At 46.5% G+C, this 20616-nt stretch overlaps 1 protein-coding gene across 7 annotated transcripts in view; it reads right to left on the reverse strand.

Moving 5' to 3' along the window:
- Nucleotides 1-20616, reverse strand: part of LOC144734286 (dystrophin-like) — a 636663-nt gene that overhangs the window by 74352 nt on the left and 541695 nt on the right. For all 7 annotated transcript variants that reach the window (XM_078616432.1, XM_078616429.1, XM_078616430.1 and 4 more), the window contains 4 exons: nucleotides 9967-10139; nucleotides 8054-8210; nucleotides 5438-5558; nucleotides 1163-1431 (listed from right to left, as the gene is read on the reverse strand). In XM_078616432.1, the coding sequence (XP_078472558.1) occupies nucleotides 1163-1431; nucleotides 5438-5558; nucleotides 8054-8210; nucleotides 9967-10139 (720 nt within the window). The remainder of the gene's footprint in view (nucleotides 1-1162; nucleotides 1432-5437; nucleotides 5559-8053; nucleotides 8211-9966; nucleotides 10140-20616) is intronic.

The raw sequence follows: 20616 nt of genomic DNA on the forward strand, positions 1-20616 counted from the left end.
ATGTGCAGGTGAGTAAGAAAAGTGAAGTTAACATGAAGGCAACAGGTAGGTCAGCAAGTAAGAACATAACGAGGCATGTCACAAGCTAGGGGATACGTGACGCATATTTGTATGAATGTATGTTGAACTTTGATTTAAAGCTTTCGTGACTGCAGGGATTCATATTCTTGGTTCTTTCGGTAAAGTCATGTAGAAGGGAAATAATAAAATAATAAAAATATAAAACAATAAAAATTATCACACCTGATGATGATTGCTTGTGTTGCAGTCGAAACGTCGTGAGAATTTTTATTGTTTATTTATATTATTTTATTACTTCCCTTCTACGTGACTTTACCGAAAGAACCAAGAATATGTTGAACTTCTTCTGCACTGTAAGTAGCCAACCGCGTTAAGGTGTGTGGAATAGAACACGTGGCAGTTTTATGGAAAAAATCTTACCATTAACCCCCAACCTCCTGACAAGATTGTCACGTTTGCAACGAAAATAGATGTGCCGACGAATTGTTCAAATTCTAACCAATGGCACACTCCTCACGGGTGGCTTAAGACCATTCGTGACTGAATTTACCTTCAACGTGCGACGACAATTCGCTAAAATAGCGTCGAGCTTCATCAGGCAGCGAACTGGGAAATCGACGAAGGGACAAACTCCGTTTCTATTTCAGCTGCAGGCAACCAACTTGCCCTGCCGACCCCTCAAGGTGCAGATCCAGCTTATACATCTTCTAGGGTGCCGCGGTGGCGAGATGTTAACTACCTCGCCTGGTATACAGGAGGTCGTGGGTTCAATATCCAACTCTGATGCCTGCTGTATTTTTGGAGTTTGCGTTTCCCTCTCTCCCTCCAGTAGATTTTTCTCCGGGCCCTTCAGTTTTTCCCTCCTCAACAGATCTTTCATAGAATGCACGTGTATTTAACAGTATTTCGCTGCTATAAATGTGCCACTTGATTGAGCTATCATTTGTAGCCAAGTAGCTGGCCTTACCTGGTAAAATAAAAAAAAAATAGGTTAGTTCATAGTTTTTATAGTTTTATCATCATCTGAAGGCCAGAGCACGCACTGCGCTTCGCACAGGACCCAACGTTGCAGGCAACCGGTTGGCGTTCAGCCACCGTTCCGTTCCCTCCTCCCCTGCCCCCCCGCCCCCCCGCCTCTCACCTGCACCGCGGCGACCTGCTCGGGAACGGACGTGACCAGCAGCTGGTCGACCGGCGGCCAGGAGTCGCGCAGCATCTCGGCCTGGCGCAGGCGAACCACCGTGCCGTCGGCACCGTCCTGGAGCTCGGCCAGCCGCTCCAGCGCGTGCTCAAGGCGCCGCTGCCAGTCGTCGGAGAGGGCCCACAGTCGCTCCTGCTTCTGCTGCAGTTCCAGAGCCTGGCGGCGGACGGACCGCGCGAACGCGCGACCGGGCTCCTCCTGCATCATGTCTGGCCGGCCGGCCGGAGTGACGGCGAGAATTGTTATTGTTAGTATTACATGTACATTTTTTTTAAGACGATCATCGTTACCGCCATCGACGCCCGGAGTACGGCCCTTGCAGCTTGAAGGCTGCGTGACTCCACGCGAGGCGATACGTTTCCCTGCTCGCTCAGTGCCAGAGGTGTTGTGCACTGGTAGATATTTAAGGGAGGATAAAAAAAAGCATCTACGTAACTCTTTTTCGATGTGACCCTATTACCCCCACGACTGGTATTATCTGCAGAAGCTGTAGGGTCCGCAAATATTCCCAATATCGGAGACCCTATTATCCGCGATTATCTGCAATTTCTTCCCAAAGCTAAGTGGAGTGAAATTGTGGATAGCAGCTTCCATGATATATGGTTCCCCAAATCACTGCAGATTAGATGAATTTTGTTGTAATTGGTCATTTCAGCCGTTCATCCAATTTTGGCAACAAACGGGGGCCTAAATGGACAACTCTTTACAAACAATAACGGGATTTTGACATCAAGGCAAAAAAGCATACACCTCCTGCACTGCATAATCATGGAACGATTTATATATTAAAGCATAAAGAATCTGAGCTAAGACATAAGTGCAATTACCGCCACACCATACAGCTGCCGCCTGTTTTTACCGGGGCAGATTTGTTTACTTCCCACGCACGACGCCTTGCCCCAAATTCAAATCTCACTGCGTTAAACCTTGCCGGAGACAGAAGCTGCTGTTCCTGGGCTGCCAGGATGCAATATTTGGCAAATGGACAAGCCCATGCCAAGCTTCATGCAACGCTTGCCGTTCCACGCAGCCAAGATTCATTCGCGTTAAGTACACATCGCATGCAGCTGCTACTGGTCCGTGAATCGGCAGCAGAGGGCATGCGCTGCGCTGATCTATCACAGCGGCTTCCTTTTGTTTGGCAACAGACTGCGCCGCAAACATGGTATTTTTAATTAAAGACAAATGTCATTTGAATTAAATAATAATAAAATAAATCCACACGCCTGCTAGGAACTTCATTTTATGGGGGGGGGGGGGGGGGACAGACGTGTCAATGGGAGGATCATCGCCGAGCGTGCGCGAGCGTCGATATTGCCAAACCGGGAGGATTCGAGAGCGGCAACGCCGGTGGATTGGACAAACCTCTAGAATGGTCCCAGACGGGATCTTAAACGTGGCGTCACGCACAACAAGCACGTGCAAGAAGGAATAGAGGGAGACCAGCGACGCGATGTCGAACGAAAAGGGCGACCGCTGTATACTGCACTTCTTTCGCACCGTACGTAGCCAACCGTGCGAATTGGAGTGAAGGACGCCGTGCAGCAGGCGGAAGAGAGGAGCAGGTGGGAAAGGTCGAATTCGCACTCATCGTATCTCGAAGAAGATGGAAAGGGGATTGAAGATGATTCTGACACGACAGTACGCAATTTGTCACGATGAAGAAAGGTACGCGGGTGTTTGCTGTGTGTATACCTATGTCGATGTGTGGGTAGATATCATAACGTTTACATTAAGGTACGGAAACTCCCCTGCAATAAAAAAAAAAGCCAGCGTAGCTTTTCTACCATTCACATATAAACTGGGAAGCAATAAAGTGGCAAGTATTGCAGGAAATATAAAAATGAAAAAATGTATAATTTACAGCCCTTTGTCCAAGGCCTCCCCAATGACGTGCCAGTCTTGGCGTTTGTTTGACCATACTTCACCGTGCTCATTAGTGCGGTCTAGCCAAGTGGCAGGGCGGGGGGTAGTGCGGTGTACGGACCACTACACCCTCGACTCAAGCCACATGGAATATCATCAATCACTCAACTAAGCCTAACCGCTCATATCAAGGACAGTGTGTACCGTGCATCCCATGCAAAAAAAAAAAACGAAATCTTAAATGGCCGATTCATCCTGCGCGCTTTCGATATGGCTTCAACGGTGGACAGAGCATTTCTCAAACGTGCATAAGCGGCTCGCGTGGGGGGAGGGCAGGGATGGGGGAGTGGAATAGGCTAACGGTTAGGGTTACGGTTAGGGTTACGGTTAGGGTTACGGTTAGTACAGCTTTCCATCACCTGCGCATGCAGTAGCAGTCATAAGCAAACGAAGCACGTCTCCAAAATGAAAATACAGAGCGTTCCATTTTTTTTTTCTCTTTTCACCCGTGGCTCTGCAGTATTAAGCCCGCCATCTAGTCCGGCTTAGCGTGCCGCCGTTCTTCCCAAGCGTCCGGCCTCGTGGCTGGCAAGCGGCCAGCTGATCAAAAATCCAATAAGGCGCCGGTCGCAGCGAACGTTTGCGCTCAGGTGGCGGGGCTGCTTGCGGCTCGCGAGTGATGAGCACACTCACCGCTCGGGTAAATACGTCGCGCGCACACACACACACGGCAACACCGCTGCTTAGCCTACGTGACTTGGTAAAACGCAGGCGAACAAACTGCTGCGGTAGCAGCAGCAGAAGCAGCAGCAGCAGCATTAAACCGTTTACGAAAAATCATGCACAAGCATGCATTCTCTAATTCTTGCCAACATGCGTTGCCAAGTTTAATAATTAGCAGTAACGAAGCAGACGGGTATCTGTCAAGGACAAAATGGATTTGCATATTTGCATGAGGCCGTTGCTTGTTCTGGTTTGTGTCTCCAACTTTTGGGCAATACTTTGATCAACGGAGGCAATTTTCAAGAGGGTAAGTATCTAATATCAATACAACTACATACAGAAGTTTCGTTAATTTCGGATCCAAGAGTTACCCTACCCCCTGTTACAAATAGATAGAGACGGACAGAGCTAATGCATCCATGCCTCCATTCTTAGTTGGTAAACGTAGGAAATTGAGATTGTTTCATCTCTCCGTGAGCATGCCCGACATTTCCATGACACGAACTAAAAAAACAACACCAGACATCATGATGGTTGCGATGATCTCAATTCTCCCTGTAACCATCGGTCACAATTTAAATTTCCCCGCGTCAAGCGAGATTCCCGTCGGGTTGATGCGTAGAGGGGAGCCCGTAAATCTCGCTAAGTGCTTCCATGGCGGGCGCGTAAAGTGAGAATGACGTACTCGAAAAAAAAGTCTCGAGCAAACCGAAAGAACAAAAAAAATCCACGCTAGAAATTGTAAGACGTACGAATGTCCTGCGTGTAAATCTCAGGAACCCTTATTTGAACGATGCAGCAGCACATTGAGAATAAATATGTGCATACACTCCCCTTTAACAAAACATAATTTAGACAGTGCATACAAAGTTAGCAAAATATGCAAAACCCTGAGAATTTAGTGACAGGGTTGTAAAATGTGTCTCGTTGAAAAAAAGTATTCCAAAAAAAAGAGCATTGTAATGGATCAAAGTAGCGTTTTTTTCCTTCACATGAATGCACAAGAGGGCTCAATTTGGTATGGAACGGCGTGGGCTTAGCTCATATTTCCAGCCGGGCCCTTGAAATTTCCCCGAATGTTTCAATCAATGCGTTAATCAATCAGTGCCCATTGTTTAATACGGGGAGAGCACGTTGCAGCTCATTGTCTCTTTGGCAACTGAGACATAGGTGCGTCAAAAACAGACACACGCTCATTGTGGAAACGGTTATTAATGCTTTAAAATAAGGTGGCGGGTAATTTTCTAAATCGGCACTTTCGGTGTACATGACGTGGCCAAAACAATGCCCCCCCCCCCCCCCCCCCCGATATCTGAGAAAGACGAAGCGAGGGCTTTGTTGGAGTGCACGTTCAAGGCGACAGGACTCGCTTTTATTAATTCCCTGCAGAAATTACGAGAGTGGATTTTTGGAATGGAACGCGGCAGTTCCACGGGGAAAAAAAATGTCCCGGTGGCGAGCAGCCCTGCTGGGTCAAGGTGCGTGAAAACGACACAGCCACCTAAAGCGGTACATTGGGCGGGCGCTCATCCGTGCGTGCGGCTCAATAACCGCGGCTCAATAACCACGGCTCAATAACGACGGCTTGAAATGATGACGGCTTGAAATGACGACGACAACAAGTACCTCTCTGCTCGAGGAAAGGCTCGGTGGGAGCCTCGATAGGCTGCTCCGCCAGGAACATGTGAGCAGCTTCCAGCGCATTGAAGATCGTCGGCTCATTCCCGGTCAGATCCCGGCGAAAGACCTGCAGGGAAGACCATCTCCGCTGAGGATCGATTGAGCGGCACTTTGCCTCAATAGCAAACTTGTTTTTCTTCATGTTCTTTCACAGAATTTAACTCTCTACGATGTGTTCCGGATTTGTACAGCACCTTGCTGGACACAATGTCCGACGTTTCACTCCACGTGCTAGGAAGGTGAATTTTTATTCAGGGAGCTCCATCGTTTTTTGGTTTATCATGGAGCTCCCAGTGCGTGCAAATCCACTCTGTCTCTGCCAACTATACACACTCATTAGAAGGTGCTGATGACTTCAGGAACGATTTCATAGTTGGCCAACCTGAGATTATAAAATGAATGCGGTGTGAATTGAGAAAATATATGAATTGTGTTTCAATAATGATAATTACGTTGATAATTAAAATTTCAGCACTGATTTTCATAGTAAACAAAAGACACGAAACTGTTGCAATAATACATGCAGATTAAATCAACACCATTATTAAATGAATCACCTAAATAACAATCGTGATGAGTATATTTTACAGCTATAATTTTTCATGGGTAAACTCCATAATTTAAATCACATTTATATCGCAGATCCAAATTAATAACACTTTTAGTGTCAGATAATTAGACCCATTGAGACGTAAACTGCAATATTTTTTTTAAAAATGGCAGTCGACATATTCAGAGACTGCTGCATACAGAAGCCATCTGAAGTCTATAATAACTTCAAAATGGTTCTTGCCCTGTGCTTTGCCAATTCCTTACAGCGTCATTTGGGATTTTTCATCCAGTAACGAGAGCGAAACTCATTGTTGTCGAGTTTATTCAATACCTCCCTGTGCGTTACACCGGCTGAATTCAGCCCGAGTGCACATGCCACTGCAGGAAAGAAGAATGGTTGAGTACTAAGTGAAGAAACTCAATCAGAAAGTTTTAATTTAAAACAAACGTACATTTAAGGGAAATTACTTCTTCAGGAGTCGGTAAAAAAAAATTCACGCGATAAAAAAATCTCAATTTTTGCAATCAGATGATGGGGGAAGATTAGAATCAAACGCCAGGAATAAACTGCTGGTAGTGCGTTACCCCCACGCTGGCAATCAAAGTCCAATGAACTTAAACACTAGCCTGCGATTCTCTCCAGAGCCAACTTCACATGCGCTATTTGGCAGGAATGGGTAGATGCAATGATCACATGGGTGCCGTCAAAATTGTGGAATGATAAGAGATCCGGTGTGTATTCTATAGGGGTTCCTCTGACAAGCACAAGCAGAACTTCCGCCCTGGATTAAGCTTAACCCCTCTGGGGAGCCCCTACAATCTATCTGGTGGACCGAGGCCCCTTGGTACTCGAATGCTGCACTAGCCTTAACCTACGGTAAGTTCCTGGCCTGGGTATAGTGGAAGAAAAAAAGGCAAATTGGCTGAGTGTGGATACCACTCACAAGGGGAAGAACAACGCGCATCGGCCCATTAATTTATACCTATTTTCAAGTTCATGATGCGTGCAGAAAATCGTGTGTGTGTGTGTAAGAACTGATGTGTATAATCGTAATAGATTATTTTTTAATTTGAATATGTTGCAAGTAATGGGTTCACATCACCCCTGCAGCAAGCCACTAGAGTTGCTGCCATTCGTCGGGGGAACGAGGAGGAGAGGGGGCAAGGCTGGGGGTTGGGGAGGGGGTGGGGGTATGAGTTATCCCAGATTCCCACCCATATCGATCACCTATGCTGGTGGGAGATGGATACCAAACACGTGTTGCGTGCGGATCAGCGGCAGCATGGTTGAATTTGGATTCCACGAGTTTATATAAATATGAAGGTGCAGCCCTGCAATTTCTTGCTCACGCCACTGCTAACAGAAGGTCTTCCACTAAATAGGAGCTCTATTGAGTCTCGCTGGAGGGTATTTTGGGGGAAGATTTTGTGCTAGCCGGACGTCTTGGAAGATTTGGGAGTACCTACACTTTACCCCACCACACACGAGCTGCTGATTGACTGCAGTGCACACACATATATACTGCCGCATGGACAGAGACAGATTTTGGGAAACTTGGCCCCAATGTTTTGACTGCCGTGCTGGGAGATCGAATTGTCATGGCGCCCTCTGGGTCGCAAGCGCAGTGTGCTCACCGTCACGTCACGGCAGCATCGAGTTCATGAACACCTCTTGTGTGTGCACATACGTATGAATAGTAATAGGTTTTTACCCTTTCAACTGCTACAAAAACTGACACCTTTATACAAGGCATCATTTTTGCAATAACCACAACACAAGCAGTCAAAATGCAAACAAAAAGAAACAACTCTGATGATGATAATGATATGCACTGTCCTTGAAGTTGATTGGTCCACACCCGAGACAGCTTTTCTTAGAGCCTAGTCTCCATTGGTGTTGGATCAGATGACGCCAAAAGGCGTACTACGTATGAATGTTGAACTTCTGTCGCCGCCGTACGCGGCCAGCCGCGCCAAACGGAAGTGCGAATCCTCCTCCGTGTTCATTACCCTGTGGTTGTCCAGCTGCTGCTGCACTATGGCCACCTCTCCACCGATGGGCATCTCGCTCGCGAGCTCCGAGTCTTTGAGGTCCACCCAGGCGATGAGTTCCTCCAGCGAGAGGCCGAGTCTCCCCCACTGCTCAGTATCCCGGTCCAGGCGAGCCCTGCTGAGCAGAAGTTGAACGTTTTGGGCCATTTTCGTTGGAGCACATTTGCCTACTCTTGTAAACTATGCAGCACGTTAGAAAAATGCTTTTAGATTATCACAACGTCCCCCACAACCCCCACCCGCCCCGCCAGAATTAATGCACGACAGCTCGAATGAAGCCGTTGGAATGGATCGACGGTAATATGTCTGCAAACGTATTAAAATACACCGCGGGGGCTTGAAACCACAACTCGGCGTGACGCCGCCGCAGCCTTGCGTGGGAATACGGCCTCGATCGCGGCTCCCTCGCGTAATCGTTTTCTGCCGAATGAGCGCTGCCCGACCCCGGGACCCTTCCCTGACCTCTGGCGGGGGCGAGACCCCCGTTGGCCCCCCTCTCGAGAGCGCATTCCATAAGCGGGCCTCGCCGAGACCACTTTGGAGAATCAATGGGGGTTGATTGTGTCCGTGTTGCAGCCGCTGGGGCATTCACACGGGGGCAGCGGAGCCGATTACGTACGGCCCTCGAGGTCTACCGCAGGGGGGCAAAGAGACGGCTGTCGCTGATTATTTCATTACATTGGCATATCGATTTGTAGCAATGTTTTATTTCCTAAACCGAAAGAAAAAAAAACAACCTATATATTTTTATTAGGCTATTTGGTAATTAACTGGTCTTAATAGAGAAAAAAAACCGCGTGGAATCGGCCTCAGAGCTAGAATTGGATGGAGATGCTCACGAAACACACAGCGGCTTGTTGGTTTGTGTTAAAAAAAAAGAGTTTGGGAAGATTATTCAAAGTACATAATCGCTCCTATCTGAAATAAGGTGTCGAGATTTTTTGCCATTAGTACCACACGCGCTCTGCACAGTGACACGGAATAAATAGCTTTTTTTTTTGTCTCTCCCTTAAATATTGTAAGCTGTAATAAATGAACCTAAATTAATTTGATGATTGATTGGGTGCTCAAATACACTTGCTGGATTTGTATCAATCAATCAAGCAAATCATTAATTAAAGCCAAGACACATGCTTGCTGAAATGCATCTATCCACTCCTGACATAACAATGCGTCTCCTCCGAAGAAAAAAAAAAACAGGGTGAGTTGTGATTTTTTTAAAATATTAATTTAGATGAGTGGCCTGGCCGATACGGTCACCAATGCATAGGAGAAGCAATCAACGACTGATGGACGTGATGAAGGATGTATTTATACATTCAACGAAAAACCACTTCTCAACATTTAACTGGTATAAATCCCAGCCGGCTGAGGTGTAAAGCCTCAATTGATTTTTTTCTTTTTCAATCACAATTTCTGAGCACAGCTCCAAACAGCCCGAGTGAAGCTGTAATAGGTAAGGAGTTCATGATGACGTTATTTTGGGTTAAAGATCGTGTAAATGTAAATGTGTCGTACAGCGACCTCCACCCGAAAAAAACCTACGAGTGAAGTTTCTCACGTCAACAAAATGTGCGAAATTGTTACTTGTTCAGCACACCGGCGCGTGAGAGGGCAAACAATTCAGGCAATTGCCTGAAGATGCTGGTTGTAATCACCAGCGAAACGTCATACTCAATTGAAAATGTGGAAATCAATGAGTGAAGTTCATGGGAACGGTGACCATGGCAGTGGCAATATCAGTGTGGCAAGAAGGAAACTGACCACCGGTAAAGCGCGAGTGTCAATGGAGTGAATCGGTGCTCGGCAGAACCCGCCGTGTGTGCCGCTGGGTTTCGGTCACTGCGGGAATCCGCTTCCGGCGCCGTCACCTGATGGTGAGCGCCCTGCGTTTGAGGTCGGCCCAGCGGCGGTTCATGTTGTCCAGCCGGCGCTGTAGCTGTGCGGCTGGCTCCGTGCCCTGCAGGGCGGCCACCACTCGCGCGCCGCCATCATCCAGCACTCGCTGGACCTCCTGATGAGCATCGATCTCTGCCTGCAGTTCCTGCGTGGCGCACACGTTCACGGGCGCAAAGACAGAGATTCGCCGTTTAGATGTCGACCTCTTTTTCCACTGCACAAGTGAGCTGGGCCGTGCCAAGCCGGCGTGGCGTGGCTTAGGAGGCGCCAGGGATGTGTTTTCACTGAGGAATCCGTGGCCTGCCGGAGATGTCACGCGCAACAAATGAGTCGCGTCGCATGTAGACGACGCAGTGATGCTGCATCTTCAGTTTCCTGACTGACATCGCACACAATGAACGAGTCGAAACGCGTGCGGATGACGGGGCGGCAATGTGTTTGAGTTGTACTAATTGACATCAAACGCAATCAAGGCTCTCATTAGCCCCCATGCCTGGCCTTGCTTGGCCCCAAGCCAGATTCAGATGTCTTGTAAGGCCAACATAGCATGGTTTGTTTCTGGCTCAGCATGGCAAATAGCTGCATGGCAGGAATCTAGACAAATTAAGTACAATAAATAACCTGATGTGTTGTGACTTAATTGGTCACTGGGCCGAGACCAACACCTCACTATACTTGAGAACCCAGTTTAATTATGGGTAACAGCCCAGAATGGAACCCAGCTCACAGCGGTGCAAGCTCAGCACTCTTACCCGAGCACCCGGCTTTCTCTGTCTGCAATTTACATGACAACCAATTGAGATAAGTGCCACCCCATTGCTCGTTGGTTACACTCCCACTTGACTTTGATTGGCCAGGCTACAGAGATTATTTGTAAAGGAGACAGGGTTCCAAATAGGTCCATAACCAACTATTTAAGAGAAGAACGTTCTGCCTTCCACGTGTTTACATTCATGAACTTCAGGCATTGTCACTGCATGTCATGGTGGGACACTTGCCAGGCAGTGCTGCATGCCAGGAGACATGCAACATTGGGCCAATGATGGCACCTGGTTGGAACCACTTTGCGTGAACTGTGGGGTCCGACGTTCCGCATCTACCGGCAAGCTCCTCCACGTGCTTTTACGCTCTCCCAAGTGTTGCCGTGATTGAGCAACGATTTCATCCCATGCTTAAGTTGTGATAAACGTCAATTGGCAATTGTGTCAACAAAGGGTAAGCGAATGAGCTAACCGAACGCCTTTCGCCCACAGCTGGCTTCAAACAATTGTCCTCATGGCTGCTACAGCGCACCAGGTAGTGGCATTAAAACGACGGACAGTTTCACCAGCTGCTTTGTTTCACCAGTGCTGGCATTTGTTTGACGCTATGCATTGATCACTGAAGGTTGAGCTGATCTAGAGGAGACCCATTCTGCATATGGATATCGATTGGAAATAATAAATAATGTATTGCGCATTGGCAGTAGTGTTAAAGCACAAATAATAACCGCCATTATTAACACCGCCTTATAACAGCGTAAATACAGTAGAACCCCTCTTAACGACGGTGATTGGTTCCACGAAACCAGTCGTTAAGTGATTTGCTCGTTAAGCGAGTATAGGAAATACACGTTAAAGGCTTAATTCATTCCGATAGCACTTTACATTACACATTGGGCTCTATGGAGGCCTACTGTATATTCAGTCATAAGCTAGCGTGTCAGGCAATGCCCCTTTTCAGAGCTGTAAATGCATGCTGCTCCATTGCTCCTAAGGTGTTTTATTGATTTAAGGATACCTATGGACAGTTTATGCACACATAAATTGAACAAAGATGCACATAGAAAGACAAAGATCGCCCTTATAGCTTCAACAAAAGTTTAGGGCAAGTGCTGTTAGCGAGCACCTATGAAAACCGGCACGGCACACGAGGGGGTGGGTGGCCAGCACGACGCCCAGCCGTCTTTGTCTCCCCAGTGGCGATGTTTACACACCGCACCAGGTACTCATTTGAGACTTAAATCGACCTTGGGGAGGCTCAGAACCGGTTCAGATAATCGTCACCAATATTGGCCGTGCCCAGGAATCGAACTCGGCTTGCTGGGTGCGTAGCATAGTGTGCTAACCACTACACCACCGCTCCACAAGCACACACACACACACACGTACAACATACTTAAATATTTCTTCGACACATTTTCACCTCGGCATTCAGTTAGCGCTCACGGTAACAGTGTCCCGGATAGTATGAGGAATCAAGTAAAACATGTCATTTAAATTCTTCTTTAAATTGTATATAGTTTGTTTGTCTCTTCGCTGTGATTCCTAAATGTTATTGTAAGTTTTAATGCTAGCTAAGAGACATTTAGCCTGTGCGCTCTCTAGTTACCTGGGTGAAAAGTGGGCTAAGTTTTGCCCAATCCTGGGCAACTGGCTCTATAACGTAATAAACTAACACGTGTCATGATCTGCTGGTTCCCCAGTCGTGCAACACGCGCGCACACGCAGAGAGGCACACACAGGGGCACTTTGAGCGCGATCGATATCACCGAAATCGACGACCTCACGCGGCGCAGACCGCCGGTAGCTGCCCTGTGACGCGTTCCAGCGACGTCTCCCGTCTGTGATGGAAGACTTCATATAAAACGGAGCTTTTCATCTCCCGACAAGGAAGACCAATTCTATGATTTTCCAAGTCCCAGGGGATGCTGTGAAAGTTTATCTCTTTAAAGTTTCGGGTCCTCCCAGGACAGATTCCTATTACTTTTGTACTTTGTGTCTGAACTTACAGGCAGGTCCCAATTCGGATCTTCCCCTGCCCGGGTAACCTTTGACCTCAGCAACCTGGGAAAGCTCACAGGTTGCCTACTTAGGTGAACTTGCAAGACATATGCAGGGTGGCCCTGAAAGTCAGGGTGCAATAGGGTTGTTTCATTAATTTTAACACTGGTATTACACGTTTTAAGTGATTATTCTTTAAGTTAATATTTCATGTTTCATCGTTGTTGTTATTGTACACGCTTTTTTCTTCCTGGGGGGGTCACTTCAAATTAATATTCATGTAATTCAATTTGAACATTTGTTAAAGTAAATGAAATAACCCGATTTGATGTGTTAAAATAAATATGACCCTGTGTGTTCTGACTTTTGAGCCACCCTTTATATCAACACTTACAGCATTCCATCGCAAACAATTTCATTGGCAGCACAGCATCAAGTGAAGCTTCATGAAACCAAGTTTCATGAAGTCCCACAGACAATAGTCCAGTCACACTGGCATATGGCTCCGGGAAAAAAAATAAAACCACAACTAATTACTTGCACAGACCTTCAACAAGATCTGTTTCAACCACATCCATTACAAGGCACTCAAATAAGCAACGATTATGGAGACCACAGATGAATAGAAAACACAATTCAGATACGTGTCTGAATATGTTACCACAAAAAGGTATAGCCATTTCAGCTTCAGTTAGTATAAGTTATGATGTGAATTCTTTTCAACATGGCACGAAGTAAATATTTTGCTGACATTTAAAGAATCCCTGGCAGTCCTGAAATGAATCTCAAGAGGGCAATTTTATTTAATGTCGTTTGTGGGGAGCGCTGGTGCAGTCGTTTGCATAATGCGATACCATACCAAAGACCCATGTTCAATTCTTGGCCAGAGATAATAGCGGTGACAAGTGGCATCTGAACCTGACCTGGGCATCACCTAGGTCAACCCAGCCTTAAATGTATAGCTGGTGTTGTGTGTAAAATCATCATCACTACATGTACACACACACACACATAGGCACCACACAGACAGTATGAGGCAGTACAGCAAGTGGGTTCCTGAACGCATATGTTTAGCAGACTATCATAGAGTGGATGGTGATGGACTTTCTCAGGTACTCCATTTTACTCCCAGACGAAGCAATTGAACTCGAACTAAAACTAAACTCAACTTTTTGTTTTACCAGGTAAGGCCCACTGAACTATGTAGCTCTCTTTCAAAAGCCACCTGGCCACAAATTATAGCTCAATTAAAACTCGAAACGCATGTTGATTCTAACTGTGCAGGGAAAAACCAGAGCACATAGAGAAGAAGCCACGCAACCAGGGGGAGAACATGCAAACATACGGGCATCAATTTCCTGATAAAACCCACGACCTCCTGCATACCAGGCGAGGTAGTTAACATCTCTCTGCTGCGGTGCCCATCGGGCAGCCCTCATCTGCCGCCAGCAGCAGCAGGCAACGTTATATAACCAAAAGGAGAATGTGAGCTGCTCATTTCCATTCCTGAAGAAGCTCCTAGCGTGTGGAGCGAAACGTCGGACGTCGTGCCGATAACAACGCGGTACAACCTGAAAACGCCTCGGAGGGCCATCTTTCTCTTTCAAAGTATTTGAGAGAATGTGTGTATCTCTCTGGGCGAGCGGTCGCATAGCGGTTAGCGTGCTGTGCTGCGCTACGAACCCAGCGACCAGAGTTGGATTTCTGCTCACGGCCAACACCAGTGACGATTATCTGAACCGTTCCTGGGCCTGGCCTATGTCAATTTAGCCTTAAATGAGTTATCAAGTTATCAAGTTCAAGTTTATTTATTAGGTATAGCCCTGTGAGCCATTCGGCTCTTGAATCGGGTGCAACCGCAACAAACAGAGATAGATGAACTTGAACTTGATAACTTGATAGATGGGCAGACACCACGCTGAGTATATTTGCACAACGTACTGCAGCACAGCTATTCGTGTGTTGAAATAAAAGTACCTGGTGCGGTCAGTAAACATCGCAACTCGGGAGACAAAGGCGACTAGGCGTGGTGCTGGCCCCCCACTCCCTCGTGTGCAGTGCCGAATTTCATAGGTGCTACTCGCTAACAGCTCTTGCCCCAACAGTCTGTTAAGGCTATCCAGGAGATCTTTGTCTTTGGATCTCTCAAGTTCCTTCGAAATTGACAACAGATATCCTGGCAATCGAGGAGGACAAAGGTTGAGCTGAAATCGGCGTATGAAAGTCACGGATAGATCGTCACCCTTAAACAGTGCTGCATGAGCCAATGTTGTTGTCTGGCCACGTGTTGAGCATTGCTTCCTTCCAGCGATCGCCACCCACAACTGTGCGCATCTCTTGAGGAGTTGAAGGTACAAGGTAAAAGTGGCACAAAGGTAAAAGTGCCACACTTAGCTGGCAGAACGAGCGCTCGTTATTCCCATGCCAGGCTTTGGCACTGGCCAACAGCTGCAACTTATTTCCTCAATTAGCACCGGAGGGCCTTTTGTCTTTGTCTGGTGTTTGTGGAGCGAGGAGAGAAGGCAATTTGCTTTACATGAGAGAACACGATTTTTTTATATGTATATAAAAAATGTGGTTATTTTTCTTCACATTATTTGTATATTTTACAGATGTCCTACCAAATGACTCAACGGAGTTGCAAAACAGCAGTTGGTGAAAAGGAAGCAGGTACATTCAAAGCGTAGACGTTTAGACTTTTTTTTCTCTCCTGTAGTGGCTTTTAAAATGTTGCAACAACATCCATATATTATCAATTAACCCATTTTTGGAACAAAATGTGACAAAATTCGCAAAATATTATAATACTTTGTACATAATTAATAATGGGAACTTTATTTCAAAGCAGGCAATTGATGTGCCCCACTTTAATGTGCAAGATGTTCTTTGACTGCCTTTGTATTTCATTTATAGAGGTTTGAGGGGAAACGTGAATGCAAATTTTAAGCGGCAGGAATAAAATTGGATGTTGCTCAGTGTCTAAAACTGACATTGTCACTCAACGCCACCAGCTTGCATAAATACAATTTGTTCCAAATAAATATATAACTTTCAAGCACGGGCAACTTTGCTGAAATAATTAGATCACTCACATTTAACAGCTGTGGGTAGTAAACCTGTTAATTGCATTGCATGCCTAAGAAAGATAAAAACACACATTGATAGGAAAAGACTCAAATGGATTAATTCTAGATTTGAAGCTTTCGTGACTGCAAGGAATCATATTCTTAGGTTTTTTCGGTAAAGTCACGTAGGTAAAACATCAAAATTAATGAAAATAAAATAAAATATTTTGATGTTTTACCTACGTGACTTTACCGAAAAAACCTAAGAATACTCAAATGCATGTTTCCATCCAATGCAAACTTAGCACAACGGTAGCCACAACAATGTACATCATGGGACCTCCTTTGCCAGTACCAAACTATAAGAATAGGTTTTTCCCCTTTTCCTTGTAAAAATATTTCAGAAAAAGGGGGAAAACCTATTACTGGTAGGAACCTCCTGGTTACACCAGCCCACAGGGGATTATTGTGTCCGTCCGTCCGTCGTGCATCCAAAAATGGGAGGGGTGGGGCTGAGTGGAGAGGGAAGGGTGGGGAGGGGCTGGGTGGGGAGGGTGGGGCTGGGTGGGGGGTGGGAGGGGTGGGGCTGGGTGGAGAGGGGCTGGTCACCCCGTGGTGCCCTTATAAAACTCAACGTTTAACCTACTCACGCCAGCTTGTGCCCGCCCTCACAGTCGGCCATATTTGCGGAATACACCACGCCGCCGTTGACCCTGGCCATTGACCGAGCAACCCAACGTTCCTACCAGCTCCCTCCGCAGGAATGTGTTCTTATATTTTGGTACTGGCAAAGGAGGTCCCATTATGTAGATGCTCACCCCGAAATCTCATTACTCTGATAGTGCATTGTCTTTGAGCTGTACGCCTTTTGGTGTCCTCTGGTCTAACGTCGTTTGAGACGAGGCTCAAAAGAAATCTGTCTCTGGTGTGGACCAATCAGTTACAAGGACAATGCATGCATTATCAGACTATGTTTTTTTTTCGTGCATTCTGACCACAAGTATTGTGGTTAATGCATTTTTATACGCAAGTTTACGCCGCTATAATCCTGCTTATATTCACAGTTATAATCCATAAGTCCACATCAAACCACTCCTGAGTGGAGAAAAGCCTCCCCAGGGTCACGCGGGTCACGAGCGTTGCTTTGCCGTAATTCACCAAGCTGGTCAGTGCAGCTTCGTGAAAGCAAAAAGAGCGCCGGGGGTGACTGGTTTCACATTTCGCTCGCCATTCATTTTAGCCACGGCAGGGAATCAAACTCAGGTCGCGAGGGCCATAATGCAAGTGGGCTCTAACCACTGTGCCCACTGCTACTCTTCCTGATGCCAACTATTGACTACTTATCCCGCTGATATTAGCCGGTCAAAATCAAATAACGACGCAAACACGGGTAAAAAAAATGAACAAATAACCAAACACTGCACAAACATTTACGCGTAATAACAGAAATCAATGCTGTCCAGGAGAAAATGACAGCCACCTAACGCCTCAAATGTCAGGTAAAATAGCCGATACAATTTATTTCAGATGTAAAACGAATAAAGCTAAATCCCCTCCCCCCACCCACGTGCGCACACACACACGAAAAAAGGCGAGCAAATTATCCCTCATCCATCTTTCAAGCAACGTCCAAGTGCAATGTGCATCGCATCTCAGCCGTTTAAAAATTCTCAGTAGGAACACGGCCCCATTTGTTCTGGACCATTACACTTTACAGTTTTTACAATGCACAGCCAATGTCTTAATTTTCACCGGCGAGGAGAGATGAAAACTTGTATTAACCCGTTTCACTTGCAATTCCCTCGGAAACACGGAGAGCATTAATTACAGGCAAGCGTGCGCCTGTATCTGCCGGCTCCCCCGGAAAAAAAGTCAATTTGTGATTTGTCTTCAAAACGGAGTGGCTATTGAGCTGATATTCCAAGAAAGATAACCAACTTTAAGAAATGGCCCTGTACTTGCTTTCTAATGTAAAAAAAAACTTATCCGAAAGCAATTTTAGTAGTGTCTGCGGTTAGGAAATTTAATTAAGGTCAAGGTTGAAAAAGGTTAATACGAGTCATGGTACACGACTGGGATATGGAGCAGAAGACGGTGACAGCACTTTTCATCACTGAGTTTCTGAGCGCCAACAGCATTGCACGTTCAAGGGAATAACCCAATAGGATCAATATAAATCTGACTAATGTCCTTTTCCGAAACATTGGCCCTTTTGGAAATAGGAAATTGTTACTTAATTGAGGACAACAAGTGCAAATTTTGCCATTAATTTGAGTAATTGCTAAACGAGGACACTAGCTTTGAAAAATGGCGCGGCGTTACGCGGGCTTAAAAGTGAAATATCACGAGTTGCATTTAAATAAAACATATTTTATATGCAGCGTGGGAAGCAATGGGGCACGTGTAAAAAAATCGAAACTTGTACATTCGTCAATTACACTGCATTAAAGAGGAAAATTAGATAATATACGTGCGGTTTTGCACAATGGCCTTTCATCCTCAGAGCTGAGAGACAAGACGCCTGAGAGGCTGAGGATACGATTCGAATACGCGCGACCTGCACATCATTTCACTGCGACGAAAACAACAACAGCGGCGGGCAATTTACCTTTTCAAACTTGGTCATCAGCTGCCGAAGACTGAGGACAATGCTCATCATCTGTGCGCCCATGAGCCCTGGACCTCGTCAGGTGTGAGAGGAAGCCCACGCATGCTGGGGCCAGATGATCCAGTACACAAAGGGCGCTAGCTAGCTTCCTACTCTGTTCTATGTAGATGCTGTCCGGGCAAGGCAGAGGTGGTGCCTAAAAGGTGAAGACTTTTGGTCACCGATTTTTTTTTGCGTCTCTTATTTGTTTTTGCATCACGCGGGGATCTTCTCGGATTACGAGTTCTTCAATCGTCAACGTGCGTTTTCTTGTGTGTGTCGAAATATACATGAAGATATATATAAGTGTTTTACTTGCAACCTCACTGGAGAACGATCCAAGTGAAGTCAGTCAGGCAATAAAGACAGCAAACCATCTTCGCAGTTACTTTACTAAATTGATTGTATCATATTTCTCAGAAGAGATTGTTAGAACCATTTTCCAGCTTAAGCTCTCAACCCCACCACATCCACCCCCTCCAACCCACCACCTTAGACAGAAAGAGAGAAAAAAAACCCTCTGAGCTCAATAACACTGAAGAGAAATGACAAATGATGTTGCAAAACAGTCTGAAAAATCTTCAATTTACCTTGACGTCCCCTTTGTCAATTTCCATTGATCTGCTCAGGAAAGCAATTTGTGCAGAGCCAGCCGTGGACTTCTCAAATTCCATTCCAACTGATTTATTTTTATTTTCGCTCCTGATCCCCTTGCACTGACACCTTTGTTTTCCACTTCCCCATTATGTCTGAGAGGGAGCATTGGAAGTGGTGTTAGACGGGGAGGGGGGGGGGGGTCGGCGTCTCCGCTCGCGTACGCGGCAGCGAGTAACTAAAAGCGTTTCATAATTGTCCCCGGCGAGGTCGCTCAATGTGTGGACGAACGCCACCAAATGACCAGACAGACGAACGGCCCCCCCAAAAAACCGTCCAGTGATGAAAGGCAGCGCGGTGGTGGGCAGCATCTTTTGTCGTACCGCCAAACCCAATTAGAACACTCCACTGCATCTGCTGAGCCTGTCTGGCTTAAATAATAATAAAAATAGGTACATAAATCAAGGGTGCTAATTGTGGTCATGCGCGACACTATTCGCGGTGAATGATGAGCGTCGCTCGGAGTGTGTTCGACGCTGAACCCACGCACGATGGGCGTGCCGGAGCTGCCGCGGGTGATAAACCCACAGTGATACCACACCACCAGAGGGGATAGCGCGTCTGACGTCTCCCCTGTGACGAATTAGGCCTCGCCATCGATTGGTCAATCACAGATCAATTTGTAACTTCTTCCATTACAGTGTGTAGGAGTGGCATAGCTTTGTGCCTCGAGTGACCCCCTGAGTCCCGAGGGACGTCGGGGCCCATCAACCGCACTCGATGCCTCAGTCTTTTGCTTTGTTCGCGTCTAAATAATTGTCACTCTCCCTATCGCTGTGCCCACACCGCCTGTCGCCACGCTACTTTGTGGAGTTTCCACTTACGCGGAAGCTGGTCGGAACGCGTGGTCTTCTTCCTTTTGTCGCAAATGCAGGCCATCACCGTTTCTGATATCCGGATGATTATTATTCGTGCAACCCCCACGCAAATCAAGTCAAACTCGACAGAGAGCCGGCCACGCGAAAGATTGAACGATACCCAGCAGCACACTATGATGCAGACGAAAAGATGCCACCCACCTCCGTTGAAAGAAAGAGCTTTTTTCCCAGCTGGTCAGCTTCATTACCTCCAAAGAGAGCCTCCTAAGGAACCTCTCAGAAATCCAGGGCTCGCAACTTTGCGCTGACGACAATGCCGAGAAAGAAAATAATATGTGTAAACCGCATTGTTGTGAAATCTGTTGCAAGTGCTTATGAAAGATGAACGTGCGTGTGTGTGTGTGCCTTGTGTGCCGGTGTTAATGGTATAGTCGCATCGATGGAGGAGGAAAGAGGAGGGGAGGGAAAAACATCGCCGCACCATATGCAAGAAATCCTCCAACCATATGTGAGCCCTTAGGGGCCAATTGTGCAAGTAGGCCCTTAAGAATACACACTCATATTCTCCAGAGAGAACCAAGCTAGGATCTACAGTTCTTGGTAACGAATCCTATGGCAGTGGCAGCTTAACCTTTAGAATTGTGCTGTGTTTATCTTGTGCCCAATAACACCAAAC

This window comes from Lampetra planeri, chromosome 50, assembly GCF_965212315.1.
Source record: "Lampetra planeri chromosome 50, kcLamPlan1.2.h2, whole genome shotgun sequence".
NCBI classification, from domain to species: domain Eukaryota; kingdom Metazoa; phylum Chordata; class Hyperoartia; order Petromyzontiformes; family Petromyzontidae; genus Lampetra; species Lampetra planeri.